The sequence below is a fragment of the Maylandia zebra genome, linkage group LG14, assembly GCF_041146795.1.
Source record: "Maylandia zebra isolate NMK-2024a linkage group LG14, Mzebra_GT3a, whole genome shotgun sequence".
NCBI lineage: Eukaryota > Metazoa > Chordata > Actinopteri > Cichliformes > Cichlidae > Maylandia > Maylandia zebra.
In genome coordinates this window covers 22,099,832-22,117,293 of record NC_135180.1, presented here as the reverse complement: position 1 = coordinate 22,117,293, position 17,462 = coordinate 22,099,832, and the positions used below count along the sequence as shown (strand labels likewise).

Genomic DNA, 17,462 nt, shown 5'->3' with positions numbered 1-17,462 from the left:
TTTGGAGCGTACAAATAAGTAATGCATACTTAAAACTTTTGAGAAGCCACCCCGACACTAATTAGTTGATCGAAGAGCAGTTGGTGAGATGACCTTGAAAAGTCTTTGTAGAACGGTAGAATTAAATGTCCCTGCATTTCTTCTTTTTCTTCTTTCTTTATTATTTCTAATTTTATTGAGGAAATATCTATAGTTCAGGCTTAGTACCACATGTATCTGAAAGATCTATATACAGACTTATATAAGGTATATTTTTGCCTTCAAAGCTTGCAAGTACTTCTAGTTTTTTTTTTAAGTCATCCGTTTGTCTTTTGATGTCACTGAAGTCCAAGCTTCTGATGGCTGACAGATCTGCTGAAAAGTGACCAAGCAATATGAAGGATGGCTCACGGGAAAATTGAAATTGACAGTCTAAGTAACTGTTTTTCAAAAATAGCTTGAGTACTCCTTTGAAGTCAACACACTCTGTATCTCATTCCCTTCCCAACACCCAGACAGAGATCTGCATGAGTGATTTTACTCACTGCCAGCTATTATACTCCCCTCTCTCCAGCAGTGCTTTCTTAAATATGCATGCCCTACATTTCCTCACCACCTTCCAAATTCAAATGGATGTCCCCTGCTCTCGCCTCCATTCTCTTCTGCCTCCTCTCCCTTACTGCTTCTGCTCTCTGCAACTCTGCTTTATTTGTGGTTGACCCAATTTCCAGGTTTGATCCATCCTGTGGTGTTGAGGCAGACTGTGGAGCAGCAGACTGACTGACTGACTGACAGACAGACACAAAGCACATCAGCGAGCTGGCATCGATGCCTATGCTGTGCCCACCCACCCTTTTGCAAGAATGAACCCATCACTCTCCGCCTCTTGGTGCCAAACCCAGATCCGCTTCTTTGTCTTTGCGGCTCCAGACACAAACATGCTACCCCCTCCTGCTCTGCCACAGCACCATTTACTATTTGGTCTGAAGACAGAACTGCAGGCTCATCCTTCGTTTCACTGACTGGCTGTAACGGCATGCACTACACTACAACTTCACAAATTCCGCTCTTTATAACCTATGGCCAGGAACAGACCTGAGATACTCATCATGTCAGCAAAGCGGAGGCAACTCTCTGGAGGGCGATTGTGGAGGAAGAGACTGGAGATCTGGCTTGGCAGCTTATCCATTTGTCTGAGTGCATCATGACTTGATCCACCTCCACAAAGTGTATTTGGAAATCTGAAATGATTGTTCAATTTCACGAGATTGAATACTGTAATACTAGTCTAGTGCTGCAGATACCAGTTGTTGTCTGCCTGGCTGAGTCAAAGCTGCTATTGCTGCGGCTGATGATGACATATAAATGTCTTACACAACTACATTACATTGTGCAATCAGGGCAGAGGGGTCTGAGGAATCAGGACACAATGGTTTTATAATACCCAGAGATGATCCATGAGAACATCTATGGATTACAGAAAATGAGGCTGACCCATCATCATGATCGGTTATTTAAAGGGATAGGTTGACATTTTGGGAATTGCGCAAACTCTTGCTCATAGCTGGATGATTAAGCTGACACCACTCTCTACAGCCAGGACACAATTAGACGATAAAAATAATAATACTAATAGAAGGAAACTAGAGAAAACCGGCTAGGTCGACTGTGTCCAAAAGCACCCACCCATACCAACGCTTTTAAAACAATTTATTTATAACCGCAAGATTTTATACCACATTAGTCATTTCTTAGTCTTTCTGCTAAGCAAGCCCAACAGTTTCCTGGCTCCTGATTCATATTTAAAAGAAACTAAATTATTGAAATGCAAGCAATTATTATTTGTACTGCTATTATTTTGAGTAGCTGCACACAGAAGGGTGCTTAAAACAGGGGTGGGCAATTAGGCCACATTATAGACCTAATTGTAACATGTACTCCTACCAGCAGCAGTTTATAAACTGATAAAATTAATATTGAAATAAACTGAGTTCAGTTTATCGGTACGATCTTCAACAACAGTCCCAGTTTCTCCTGTGGCTCCCTGAACAAATTAATTGCCTAACTTAGCTTAAAATTAACAATTATGCTTTTATAGTCCACCCTTCTTTGAGGCCGGCTTCCCTCTGATCGACAGTCATGCGGTTTGAAAACATGAGGCTTGAACAGCAAGCATCTAACAGCCATAAGTGGAAAAACCTACGGGAAACTGGATTCAGACTGCTCTCAATGCTCAAAGCTTTTGGCTCAAATGAGTTGTACATAAGATTAAGTTCTTATTTGAAACAACAGCAGTCGCTCCAGTATGGGACGAGTTAGAATTTTCCATACGGTAGTCTATGTGTCTAGAGGGGAACACATAGCATATGTCCATATGAGCATTGTATGATTTTATGTAAAATTTTTATATTTAGCCATGTAATTTAAATTTGCTGCAAGCTTCTATGCCCATTACTTAAAAGAAAAAAAATAAAGTCTTTTGGCTTAAAAAGCCTTTTGAAATCGGATAATTCCTGTTGCTACGCCCTTTAACTCTCTTAGCAGAAACTGCCGTTTGCTCAAAATACAAGTTTTAGTTGCAACACCATGTGAGCCTCTCCATCCTTATTGCTGTACATTTCTGTACTTCCTTCTTGTTTTTAAACCACACTCGTTTCATTCATGTTTTTCTGGGTCTGCTTCCCCGCTCTCTCTAGGTCACAGAGGCAGTAGTTGTTGCTGCTGAGTCAACATCACAAGTGGAACACTGGTCTGCTCTTTGAATTACAAAGACACTAAAACAACAAATAAAACAACAACATACACTCACACATAAGACATGACTATTAAGCTTATCATAGGCTACTGACTGCTACTTGACTAATCCTATCAATTCCCGTGTCTGGAAGCAGGCTAAGTGCAACCATTCTCAGACTGTCTAACAGGTGAGGCCATTAATCTATCTGGATCATGAGCCACTTACAGGTTGTCCACATTAGACAGGCCTACACTTGTGTTCATAATTCTACTTCTTCATAATTACTTGTATTACATTATTTTTTCTGAATTAGAATTTTTCCAGAATCCTTTAAAAAGACTATTTTCGTTATATTTACCTAAATATTAAAAATCCATAAATTAATGCAACAAACTGAAATGCCTATGGGCTTGTGTCCAGCAACCTGGATTGAAGATTGTAGTCTGTACAAAGTGTACAAACTGAGTGTGTGTGTTGTGCAGCGATATAGCGCATGTGGTGCTATGGCCGACTGAGATAACTTCTTATCTTCCTGTACTATTTTCGATATGTTCTGACTTGTCTGTCCTTTCCAGCACCAGTGTATTTTGTTTGTGATTCTGACAAAAACAGAATAATTTAATAAACTCACGTTAAAAAAAACATTTTTTGTATCTTCTAGATTCAGACATTAAATGCCAAATATAAACCTACATACTAGTTGGTCTCTGTAGTTGTTTGTTTTCAGTGCGCCGCATATAAGCAGCAGTGCACTGGTTGCTGGTTGGAGAGCTAAGACAGCATGAAGGAAGCTAACAGCAAAACATTTAGCTTTCTTTATTTGCAAAATACATTTCCTTATATTTTGCATATTTAGGCACAGCCTGTTGCAAAAAAAACTAAAAACTGGATTTATTCCAATTTCATTAGTTAAATGTATGAAAAATGTCAACGATAACATATTTTGTCAGACATAATATAGTAATTTTGTACCAACAAGATGATTTCCAAAGAGCTGTTAGCTGAACACTTAGCATATCTCAGCATGGTGTGCAGTGTGACCTTAAAAACATTTGTGGAAACTGGACAAGTAGAGGACTAAAGAAGTGGCAAACCTAAAATAAACTGATAACTTAATGAACCATCTATAGCAGATGACCGGCATTTGCCATGTCATGTCCTTGAGAAAAAAAACATATCCAACAAAGACCTGACACAGGACATGAGAGATGTATATGGATCAAGTGCCAGATCCATCTACTGTTTACAAAAATCTCATGAGAAGTGGTTTCACTGGAAGAGTGTCAAATTACTCCAGAATAGGACTGATCTTTTTTTTTTTTTTTTTTTTAAAATAGTGGCAACAGGTGTTATTGAGTGATGAATCCAAATGTGAAAACTTTGGTTAAAACTGACACAGGAGGTGATGAGAAAGGTACAACAGTGTCTACAGCAATCTGTAAAACAAGGTGGAGGCTCTGTCATGGTTTAGGGCTCCATTTCAGCCAGTCAAATCTTGTTAAAACAGATTGACTTATGAATGGAGAAAGGTACCAATAGGTTTTGATCCACCATGCAATCCCATGTGGAAAGTGGGCAACAGCTTCATTTTTCAACATGAAAATGATCCCCAACCCAGCGTCAATGCAGTAAAAGCATACCTGGACAGAAAAACACATAATGGAACACCAACAGTCATGGATTGGCCTCCCCAGAGCCCAGACCTCAACATTATTGGAGCAGTGGGGGATCATCTTGACAGACAATGGAACAAAAGGCAGCCAACATCGAAGAAGAGCTTTGAATATCTTTCAAGAAGCCTGGAAAACTATTTATGAAGACTACTTGAAGAAATGACAAAACAGCTTGTCATGAAAGAAAGATTCTTCCTCAGCCTATTAATATAAGACCACGATCAGGTCAGTGTGGGCAGATATCAGAGACCATGACAGCAGGAAACAAACTTTTTGATTGGCACATTCCTAATCTATCTAGCCTTCACATTTGAGCCTTCTGGTTTTCTTTCAGACTTAGAAATCCGAATTGTTCACCATTCATCTGACGAGTAAATGAAGAAATCTCTGTACGTTTGGTTTTTGGTCTTTTGGCCAACAGCTATTTCAGGATTAGCAATTCCAAAGAATTTCAAGCTAGGTGGAAGAAGCACAATGATGAGTCATTCTGAAATAACTTTGATGAGTTCTTCTGTTATTTGGTCTAAAATTAACTTTATTTTAGTCACTATGCAGTTTTAAACAAAGCTGCAAACCACAATCATCCAGTCAGGCACAGCCACATTTTAAGTGAAAGCTAAATTTATGACTGTTGCTCGTCTGAAAGATCAAGAACAGCGTATTAAGTCTGGTTACAGCTTTAGCTTCCAAAATTGTGCACCGATCTGTTTTGTAAGAGGAAACTTTAATGCAGTTGCAGCAGTTAGGCAAATAAATCTGCTGATCAACAGAAAACAAAAAGGATTTCAATGTGAACCGTTGCAACTTTTTTTTTTCTCTCAGTGATAGTAAAATAATTCTCTTTGGATTTTGGAAACTTGGTTGCACAAAACTAGCTGCAAGGACTCACTCTGATTTACAGATTCTGAAAGGAAGATTCGCCTATAAAACCTCCTTGGTTTCTGGTATATTACTATTTGTATGGTGCAAAAAAATAAAATAAAGGAAAAAAGAAAATAAATTGAAACCATTCTTGTACCTGTACAAGTATATGACAAATGCTCTTAAACATCCCACGGGAGTTGAACAAAGGGAGCATTGAAAATTAATCTAAGTACCATCTTAATGAAAGAGGAGGAATGACATGTTGCTTGCCAGGACAAAGAAAGGAATCTTATCTCCTTGACATGCATTATCTCAACATTTGTGCAGTAAACCAGTCCAGTGTGGGCGATTCTGCAGTACAGATAGTAATAAATCGAACTTATTCCCCTTTGAGGCTGCCCTCTGGCAGCTTTTACAGGCCTGGGGTGACGTCATTTTATACAGCAGGAAAGAAATGTCAGCACATTTACTGCAACAATTACCAGCAGCACATGACAAGGGTCACAGGATACTCGTGTCAGATTTGCATCAATCATATGACCTTTGAGATTGAGGCTGGGATAACCGTAATAGCAACTCAAGCTCAACAAGACTTTGATACTTCCTTGTTTGTCAAAAACCTTACTGACGCAATAGAGTACATTTTTTTTCAGTTGATATGGGAAGAACGCAAATAGCAATGGGCAGACTGATCGTATACTTGAAAAGATCACTCACCAAAGATCTCCCCACTCTTGGCATACTCCGTGACTAAATAAAGCATGTTCTTCGTCTCCATCACCTGAGAGAGGGAGAGGATGAAGGAACAGGGCCGAGGGGGTGGGGGAAAAGAGACACACAAAAAGAATTAGATTAAGTAAAAATAAATTTAAAAAAAAATAAAAAGAAAGAAGAAGAAGAAAAAGTAGTAGTAGTTAAAAAAAAAAAAAAAAAAACCCCAAAAGATAAAAATAGCCAGAAATATCACACAATTGACTACAGGGCTCAATGTGTGTTTAAACTGCAGTGTCTGGCGTTCGTAAAATCGTGAGAAAAACTAAATGCATGAATGGCACGGGTCTAAATATGGCAACCATGTAAAAGAATGGAGGTGGACGGTTGGTGTTGTTGAGTATATCTGAATGGTACTTAAAGCCTTTCCATCCTCACCCGGTGCCGTGTTGTGTAGGAGGAGGAGAACCGATTTAGAAGCAGAAACACTCAGGAGATGAATAGAATGAAATGCGGAGGGGAGAGTCAGATGCAGAGAAGAGGATGAATCAGACACAGCGAGCCAGACATTCACACTAGAAATCCCACGCTCATTGTTTATGATCAATTTTCCATCTGTTACACTGACCGATTCATGGATTTAGGAAATTAAAGTCTTTTTCTTCCTCTTTTTTTGGTTGGTCTTCGTTTTGTAACAAACACATTCTCTGTCCTCTGTTTACAACCGATTGATGAATTAAATCTGGGTATTGGTACTCTGTTGAGAGCCAATACAGCATCTAATGGAAAATAAACCTTTTCACAACAGACATTTTGACCTGGCGCAGCAGGAAAAGCACAGGTGTAACTAATAGTATTAACGATGGCTCTGTTTCATGTCGGCGTGCCAGTAAACCAGCATGGAGAGTAGTGGGGCCCTGGCACTGGCCCCACCTGAGTAGATGTAGTCATTATTAATGATATTAAATCACCCGTGTTTGACAAGATAAAATGCCCACTGTGGGAGAGAGCAGTTTTTATTCCGTGGCTGATCTCACAGCTTCTCCTGTGCATGAATAACACAAACATGGGATTGCTACCTTCCTATATTGTTGGTCATTTTCTAAAGTTCATACATCCGGGAAGGCAGCAGAGCTAAGGGCAGACAGATGCAGCAGATGTTTTGGGCAACATCTGCAAGAAGTGCCAACATTGCCATGTGATAAAAATCTACAGTTTATTCTTCTACTTTAATTTTAGAGGTAATGCACATTAGTGAACAAGAGTGATGCTCTTGTGCAACTGCAGGGAATGATTTTTGACACCTGTGACAAAAACAAACAAACAAACAAAACTATCACAAGCACAACAATCACAGTCTAAGTGGTGGAAATAATAAAAAGCAAGGCAATTTTCATCATCAGGACTTTCTGATCAAAGTAAACAAGACAATGAATAATTCATGACAAACAAAATTACAGGGGTTTGATATAGCCAGTCCTGCTTGAAAAGTTTGATGACATGCAGTAAATTCTGAAAAATGTCATAGTTTGAATTTTAAAAACCAATAAATGGAAATGCACTGTGTGTTAGTGCTTGTGGGCTGCTTTGGCTGTCCTTTGAGATAACTTCACGCTTGAAGATCTATTAAACATTATTTTAGATACCGTCTACTTTAAGTATCAGACTGTGATAAAGAGCACCTCTAATTTCCTCTGTTAACTAAGGGACTTATTGACCTGACAATGACATGAATCTGCTGATTTTCAACATCCTAGACTCGGGACTCTGTGATCGGCTGGTCAGCTTCACTTATGCTTGATGATGAGCTGGACCTTTTCATGCGTGCTTGTGAAGACAAGTTCACCAACATGTGGAAAACCTAACAATCAATCTAATTAGACACTTCAGTCACCTTCAGAAGATTGCTAGCTTAAAGAAGCTAACAAAGCCAGTAAGTAGCTAAACCTCTGTGACAAGACAGGAGGCTTGTTATAAGCAAAGGAATAAAGCAGTTATTAGGAAAATAATAGCACTGAGTGAAAAAAAGTCTGATATCCTGTTATCTGGTGAAGTAATCAACACACTGGAAAATTAAGTTTTTTTGGTCATATAACTGTGTTGCACATGCTTTTGTTTGGTAAGGTAAAATGTGTCAGGTAAAGGTGGGTGTGCAGAAAGTCATTTTAAACTAATCATCTGTACATCCTTCCAGTGGAAGAGCACTTTATTTCCAGCAGTTTCAGTAAAAACTTATCGTAGTTTTGGGGGAAACTGAAGTTTAAAAAATTATTTTAGTATGAAAATAAAAAGTTTAGTTGACAAAACCAAAAAACTAAATATGTTTGGCTTGCATAAGCTGTCAGTTATAGTTACCTCTAACTGCAGTTAGATAGGAACCCTCCCCAATAAATAAATAACATAATAATTGCAGCTGCTACCACTCTAGTATTAATCACATTACAGTATATTGTTTTAATAAAAGCACTGTGAAATAGTGATTTATAGCTTTAAATGTAATGAACTGAATGGGTTTTCACACCAACCATTGATTGCAGTGTTCGGTGTACTGACATGGGGTCAGGGTCAATCCAATACTATCCTTAATGGATTCAAGCATTTTTCTTTAGTATGACTCATATTCAAATGAAGCACACACATTGTACTGGCATTACTCTCAATAACAAAACCTCTTTCAATAAATAACATCGACTGGAATAAGAGCGAAAGCAGAGAGCTGAAGCCCTAAAAACAGCCAGAGGATTAAAAGATGGACAAAAAAAGTTTGGAAGTCAGATCAGGGGCCAATACAAGAAAAGGCTACACGACACATGAAAAACAAGAGTCCGGATCCGCTGTCCTGTATCTTTGTGCGCCTTCATTGGCAGCAGCTTTCCTCTGGGCCACAGAGCCAATCCTAGTTTATGAGATTGGAAAGGAAATCACTAATTGACCGGCGCTGATTGGATGGTTAGGCTGCTGGAAATAATGATACGCACCAAAATAACTCAACAGAAAGCTGGAACAGTGCCAGATGGTTGTGTAATGATAATGAACGCTCATTTACTTTTCCTACACAGTAAATGTAACAGGACCCAAAGGCTTATGTAATACAACTGAATCACCAAAACTGTTGAGTTATCAGTGGTTAGGGTTATTTTGTGAAAAGCAGCGGCCATCATCATCATCATCATCAACTTTATTTATAAAGCACTTTAAAACAACCACAGCTGACACAAAGTGCTGTACATTGGAACTGTAAAATAAAATTACATGAGATATAAATAAAAAACAAATAAAAGAAGAGTGAAATCATTAATTAAATAACTACTGCATTAAAAAAAAGAAACTAAGTCTCACTGAGGTTAAAAGCCAAGGAATAAAAGTGGGTTTTAAGACGTGATTTAAAAGTGGACAGTGAAGGGGCCTCTCTAACATGCATGGGCAAATTATTCCATAATTTTGGAGCCACAATAGAGAAGGCCCTGTCCCCTCTAAACTTGGTAACTATGTGAAATGAGTTTACCTTCGGCTGTCTAAAACGCCAAGAGAGTCCAACAATCACGGTCGTTCACTTTAGAAAACACTATTTTGTGAGTTGACTGAATTTATCTGAATGCTGTAAAAGTGCCCAGGTGGCACATGGGAAATTATTTAGATGCAGGATTTATTTCCCTGAAATATTTTCAGTATATGCTCATACTGCTAATAATGTGCTCTGGTTTAATAGTACTAATGAATTAAAAACATTAATATTACCACATTTAAAATAAAATCAAATCACATTCACCCCAATTAGCAGCATGTAATCAAAAAGAAGGAAAAAAAAAGTGTGTACAAAGTGAAATACACTTGTTCAACAACATACTTTTTGACCTTCCATAGGAGAAATGAGAAATAAAGCTCTTAAATGTCCAATTATCAAACTCTGGATTGTGTCTCGTGCATTCAGATGTAAACCAGTATAACACTGAAGTATAACATACTGGCTCCTCTGTCTGCAGAAGGGGAAGAAAAAAGTTCATGTTCTTCAGCATTCTTGTCTATTTAATGGTTTGTGCTCATGATATCATCCAAAAATAAACTTGGTGAAGAAACCACTGAAACGTACTTCATCTGAAAACAATCTCAGCTCAAGGCAAAGAGACATTTTACTGCAAATTAAAAAACAAAAGAAAACACCAAACTGGCATTGTTTGCTGATGGTGCCACAAAATTTAAGAATATGTGCAAACGTAAATAAAAACAGTACACAAGGCAAGCTTGAAGCTGGAAGTAAAATCCTTTTTATTCTTCAACACAGCCTGAACTCTTAGGCAAACCTTCTTGTAATTTCTTTAAGTAGTCTTTGGGAATAGTTCTCCAGGCTTCTTGAAGGACATTCATGTGCCGCACAATTCTATGGGGAGGTCAATCTATGAATGATAGCGCTACAAAGTGTGTGTGTGTTTTGTGTTTTTTAAATCCAGGTATGCTTTTACTGCACTGACAGTGCATGCTGAAAAATAAAGTTGTTGCCAGATGGTGAATTAAGGTCTGACGGAACATTTGTGGTTTCAGTTTGTTTTAGCAAATACAAACTGACGCGGTGACTCGTGCTGGAGTCGAGCAGTCAGTTACAACTCATTTTAAAACACACGTCACATATGATGAATCCAAAAATAATTTGTTAAATTTCTGCCGCTGGTATCTTCATACAGTGTGCAACACATACAGAGATGAAATAAGTGCAGAGAGCCAGTCAGTCATTAACTATGCACTCATATCTTTAACTGCAATGGCAGGTTCTGCTAGGCCACAGTTGTGTGCTTATGCATTAGAAAATGACCTGGACTGCTCCTGCGTTTTCACACTACTATTACTACTGCTACTACTACTACTACTACTACAACAACAGCAAGTTCTCCTCCACATAAATGTCTCCTTGCAAATTCTTGGGCCCTTCAACAGCTGTTACTTTGGGTCCACACAGTCACTGCATGTTACACATTACAATCTCGCCCCTGCCTTCACAAAGATAAACTTTGACTGGAGACGTGGAAAAGTGCACGTATTCATTCAAAAGACGAAAGTAATATCAACAGGCTCCGGAAAACTTTTCTGGGTGAAAGAAAAATGACTCATAATGTCCTCATCAATGTACATTTTCAACAAATTACTCCACACTCTGAAGCATGTTATCCTTACTCACCCGAAAACATTGTTTCCCCAACCACAAATATTGACCCATGATGTTCTTTTTCTGTCTTTTTTGTGAGACTGTTTGCACAGTTAGGGCTGATTGATGATAAAGACTAAGCCAGAGCACCCATTACAGAAGTTTACATTAGAAAACACTCTAGCAGCGCGTGTTAATTTGGGCCTGTGTGATGACGCTTTTAATAAGTTCTGACAAACTTTTTCGTAAATTGTTAAATTCCTGTTTAAATATATGCAGTACTCTGGGCATTCTTCCAACATCACCTCTACAGTGTCTGTGACAAATCGCAAGAGACTGGGATTGGATGGGTTAAAGAAAAAGTCAGATCTAAGCACTCAAGACAGAAATAAATCTCTGGAAAAACTCTTGATCAAGGCTTGTCAAGTGGGAGACAAACGCCAAGTTAAAAAAAAAAAATGACACTAGACTACTTATCTTCACAGCATTGCAACACAGGGGAATAACAATTAACAAATATTTCCTTTTGGGAGAGACATAAAATGCACCAGAGACTAGAAAAAAAAAATCGTGCCATGCTGTAGTCCAAATCAAAGTAGAAAGATGAAATCAGCACATCGAAAAAGATTAATCGTTTAGTCCCCATCTGGCACTCAAAAGATGCTGCGCTACACACAATGAAGCCAAAGACTCACCTGGTAGAGCTTAATAATGTGGGGGTGGTCCAGCATTTTCATGATCTGAACTTCTCTGTAGATCTTCTCCAGGTTGACGGCATCCAGCTGGGTCTTGTCGATGATCTTAATGGCCACCTGCAGAATCAAGCATCAACAACACAACTGTAAACAATCAGTTTTTTAATAACACACAACGGAGTCATTGTTAAAGCTCATCAGAGTTTGATGGACAATGACAAGGAGCTCCCCAGATTTACGCAAACACTAGTGCAGACAGGAATTTAATGTTCTCCAAGCAACAAAGGCGGACAGTCTGCTCCTCTTCGGGGTTTCTTTGTGCCTTTTTTTTGTGGAAATAAGAAAACTGTTCGTGAGATAAATACAGCTTGTACCGAAACCTCCGTAAACAGCCTTCAAATAATGAAATATTACATCGGAGATCCCACTGATGCAACCATCTGCTTTACTGGATATACACACGGCCACAATGACACGAACAAGTGTAAATCACACACGCAAAACTTCCAACACGCTTGGCTTTGATTAACATTGGCCGGGAAGTAGCAGAGCAACATTAACATCTCATCTTTAGATTGTCTCATAAACATCATTTCATCAGAAGTGCTCCAAGCATCTGTGAGCGAAGCTGAACGAGTAAACAAAAGGGGACCCCGGCAATCACACCACAGTTAGACTGAGCTAGAAAACTCACCTGAGGGCAGGATTTTAAAGCACTGAGCTGAAACAACAAGTTTTTAGATTTAAATGTTTTATTCAGAATTCTGAGTCAGAATTTATATTTTCAAAGAATTTATTAGACTTTGATTTATTTTATTTTTTTTAATTTACCCACCCACACACAGAATTATGAGGGCAAAAAAGAAATTCTTAATTCTGAGTGGGGGAAAAAGTCTGAATTTTGACTTTCTGGGAAATTCAAATAAAAATCAAAACAAGAAATACAGGAATATAACTTTTGCTTTTGAATTTATTTATTTATTTATTTTTTTAAAGATTTTTAGTAGCCCTAATCAGCTACCAAAATAGTGGCTATTTATTCAAGTTCCTTTTAAGCAATTATCTCTAAAAAGCATCTAGTTACTGCTTCAGAAACGTGAATATTTAACATTTTTCCAATTCTTCCATGATATAAAACTGAATAAATTTGACTTCTGGAGCTGCTTAGACAAAACAAGAATGTGGCAGCACAGACTATAGGGTACTATCTTAGAAAAGCAAGTCGGGTTACAGAGCCATGTGGTTTGAGGATTTATCTGATTCCAAAATAATACTGTCTGACACTGGATTTTCATCCGGGCACTTATCACAGGCATTTTGTCTGCAGCGTGACGATCATATAAACAGCAGATTCTTTTCACATTACTAAATTTTTCATCAGGAAAGTTGCAGTGATCGACTATCACGGCGCACTGCATATTTTGTTTTTGGGTTCAAGCCCACTGTGTCAGTGAAGTGGTATTATTCAAGTAAGTCAAGGAAATGTAATGCATTCTTGCTTTTAATTTTAACGACAGATCTATAACTTACTGACCTGCCTTTAACATATTAACAGTTTGGACTTACAGATGAGCAGCAATGGGTATTTTGATAGGTTTAACACTCTCCATTATCATCTCCCTAGCTACGTACAGGCAGGCGTTCAATTCAGGATTAAATCTAAATCTTTTAATGGCACTCCAGCTACCTGTGCAGACCCTTCGGGCATGAGATTCAAAATCTTTGGTCTGCTACAGAGGGACAACAGAGCACCTAACATGAAAAGATCTGTGCTACCTGATTACATTGTCAACAAAACTAAACCCACACACAGCACACAAGACTTCTCGTGAACTGTGCTGGCACAAGGTCACTGGAGGACAATGAGTTAGAGGTGAATTTAGCTCATACAATGAAAGCAGAAAGACATGATGACGCTATAATCAGATATGGATAGATGTACAACTTGACACACAAGACCAGAAGGGAATGGCTCAACAGTATGTAAAGCCACAAGCTGCAATATGTACTTACTGGGATGAATGGGTCAGTATCACATGCAGGGGCCACGCACAGAAAGAGTATGTTATTTACACAGAGATAAACCTGTCCGGGAATATGCCCACACATTCACATCGTAACACAACATCTGCCGTTTCATGTGTCAGTACACTGGTTTTCTTTACACTATGCTAATATCGCTTGTGCCCGGGCAAATTCTCAAGGCAGATGGCATCACATAAGTTAATAGCCTGCCACTCGGGCCGACCTTGGCTGCTGTAAAATAAAAATAAAAATTTTTAAAACCAACAGTGCCAGGCCCACTGCCAGAGCTAGGCAGCTGCATTTGTCCTTCATACTGACCATCACTGAGTGACCTCTACCAAACCCGGCCTAAAAAACAACCCATGTTTTCATTCATCTTTAATACCACTCCAGCTGAGGGAGAGGTGTAGTCGCTTACTGAAATCACCTGGTGTAACGTTTGCCTGAACTTAAAACCTGCATTCACAGAGCTGTTAATGTTACACGGTGCAGATTACCTGGCTAGACTAATGCTGTGCCACTTTGCGTGCTTTAATAACCAGAGTAACAAGATAAGAGTCTACAGAGCCATTTTGTTGCCTTGTTATTCATTAAACCTACCAAGGGTCTCGCCTGGATGATGTAAATCTGTTTTTTTTTTTTTTCTGTATGGTGTAATCAGTTGGAGGCTCCAGAGATCAAAGTGTGCAGCAACTCTCCAGTCTTATCACTGTCTCACACAATACAGCTTTTTTTTTTTTTTCTTTGCCCCTTATCTTTTTCTCACTGAACACTCTTTACAGCAAATTCCTTGTGTCTCTGTCATTACAGCAGAAAGTCATGGCACTCCGTGGTACTGGTTGAGAAAGGGCCCTTCTGACAAAGCTGACATAAAACCAGAAGTACACTCACACAAACCCCGAGCCCTGTTCCCTCTGCTCTCATTCTGCATTACCTAAGAGTGTGCAATGTTTGTAATATCACTCCAAGCTTAGTTAAGACCCTCGACCCCCCCACCCCCCTAAAAAGCAGTGTCTGCATGCAAAATACTTTGCTTTCCAATTACAGCATATTTGGCATGACATACCCTGCTCATCACAAAGCTCTGAGCAGTGCTGGGATAAGAAACAACTAAAAAAAAAAAAATCACATCATTACTTGAATTACATAAGGGGACCACCGACCCATGCTGCATGCCCCAGATACGGCACCAACCACTCTTGAGTAGGTACTGTGGCTACCGTCTGGGTCATTAACCCAACGGATACATGTGCAGAAAATCAAATAAATAAGAATAATAATCAAACGTGCATGTTTGCAGTTTGTGTTTCCCAGCAGCGCTAGTGGTCAGACCTTTTTTTTTAATTTATTTTTTTTACTGGCAGTGATGTCAGCTGAGAGGGGTGAACGTGCAGTCATTCACTGCTCATGTACCTGCAAGCTTTCAGGCACACCAGCTGTTGCTCGAACCGGAGCAGTCCAAGTGGCCGGTAGTTATGTGATCCAAAGATGCTATTTAGTGCACGGTGCTGGAGAGCATTTCGCTATCTAGGGGTGTCAACTTGTGCATAAAAGTTATATAACTCCGCTAAAACAGTAGCACAAGTTAGCTTTCGGGCTAACTAGTTTGCTCACACACTCACCTCCGTCTTGGTTATGCGGTGTCGGGCCAACTTCACCACAGCGAAATTGCCCTTTCCTAAAGTGCGCTCGATGTCGTAGAAGCCCACTCGGACCGGACCCCGGATCAGCGGTTTTTGGACACTGTCAGCCATGACCATGCTGTTCTAAAACGGGACTGTTGAGTGGAAGAGTAGGAGGCAGCCAGACGTGCAGGGACACACGAGGGGCAGACTGGGGCTTACTTGAGCAGCTCGAGATAAAGACGAAAGGAAAACAAACCGCCCGCCACCGCCGCTGCTGCCGCCGCCGCCGCTCGAAGCGTGTCCATTAAAATACACAAAGTTGATTTCTGTGTCGCCCTCGGCCGCCTGAACGCCACTGTGGCGACCCTGTCCGCTAGTGTGGCGATACGAAGCTGGCCATTTGCTGAGCCTGCGGGCTGTCACACCACGTTCGTCAGTACAATAGAGCTATAATATTTCAGCTTGAGGCGCCTCTATCAGCGACAGAGCACACGAGTTGACTTGCAAAGAGGCATCATGTTCTCCGGTTGACGTGTATTGACGTCAAAGCCATAGGGGTATTTGTACAGGGGGCGGGGCCACCGAGCCGCTCCACACTTCAGTGCCAATTGGTTGCCAGGACAACCAGACCCACCTCTTACGTCAACCGGTAAAATTGCTATTCTGAAATCTGTTTGCTCGCCTGCCCTTCTTGATTGCACGCATAGGTAACTTTGAAGTTTTTGCCCTGCAGGTGTTTAATAAGCTTTTGTCAGCTGCGAGTGAAAAATGCAGGGGGAGACAGGGGCTAAAAGCGGTCTGAACCGGCCTGAAAGCCTCCAGAGTGGGGTCTGCAAAAAAAAGTAAAAAAAAATAAAAAATTTAAGAAGCAATAAAACCATCTATCTATCTATCTATCTATCTATCTATCTATATATATATAGATAGCTGATTAATCCAGCTATGCAACGTGCATTATTTCTAATCTATAACATTACATAATGGAATATGCAGAGCTCCATATAAAATCAGACATTTTATCAGCCACAAAGAAACTTTTGTCAGCTACATGACAGCACCATCTGTTGGCAAAAGTAGAAAACTGAAGCGAGGCTCCATATTTTCCTTTTCCTCAGTGCTTGACTGATTACGCTCCATGCTTTCAAGCAGCTTTAAAGCAGATCCCACCAGTATATCTATATTATTATTAAACAAAGAATGCAGCCAAAATATCTTAACTACACATCAGAAAAAGAAGCAATCTTCATGTCGGAATTACAGCACAGCTCTGCAACTGGCACTGCTTTTCTTCATGTTGTGTAGTGACAGTCAAACGGAGAACAGTGGATTGCTAAGCAGGCAGGCAGAGCAGCGCTCTGAAGGCCTCCGCTGTCAAGCATTGACTTCCTGAATGTAAGAGTTCCAGATGTGCTTTTGGCATTTCCTGTCTAACATTCTCCAAGAACACACTCAGCCTCTCCTTACTGGGCTTGCTACATCTTTCCAAGACACCGATCCAACACCCACTCAGTGCACATTTAGAAAAAAACACAGACATTTGTATATGTAACGTAAAGAGTGATCTTTAAAAATGAACATGGAAATGCACATGCACTGATTAACGTGTGATATATTTTAAACTGGCCTCAAGTTTCTGTCAGATCAGTGGGAAAGTTGAACCTCGTGCACAATCAGGTGGAGTCAGGAAACCGCACAACTTTGAGGTTTATTTTGGCCACAGCAGTTCAGCCATCGGTGTTTCCTCATGTTCTCTGCTGGGCTCTGACATCAGAGACCAAACAGGAAGCCTTACACAGGGATGACACCAAAGTTCAAGTTTAGAGAAAAGGTCAAAAAAGTCCCTGGGTTGGAGTCTCCATCACAGCAGCAAGCCAACAAGCAAACCGTCTCTGTCTTCTGACTCATCATATCCTTTGACATTATCGTAAAAAGAGAAGCTGAGTAGTTTAATGTGCGATTGTTTACAAAATGAGTAACTCTGTGGGTGTGCAATATTGCAGGATTAGGCTAATTGCA

General features: G+C 39.8%; 1 protein-coding gene across 2 annotated transcripts in view; it reads right to left on the bottom strand.

Moving 5' to 3' along the window:
* sik2b (salt-inducible kinase 2b) overlaps nt 1-15,987 on the bottom strand; it is a 52,841-nt gene extending 36,854 nt beyond the window's left edge. For both annotated transcript variants that reach the window (XM_004543720.5, XM_012917143.4), the window contains exons 1-3: nt 15,444-15,987; nt 11,797-11,913; nt 5,971-6,034 (exon numbers count right to left, since the gene is read on the bottom strand). In XM_004543720.5, the coding sequence (XP_004543777.1) occupies nt 5,971-6,034; nt 11,797-11,913; nt 15,444-15,581 (319 nt within the window). In that variant the 5' untranslated portion in view covers nt 15,582-15,987. The remainder of the gene's footprint in view (nt 1-5,970; nt 6,035-11,796; nt 11,914-15,443) is intronic.
* Between the last annotated feature and the right edge of the window lie 1,475 nt (nt 15,988-17,462).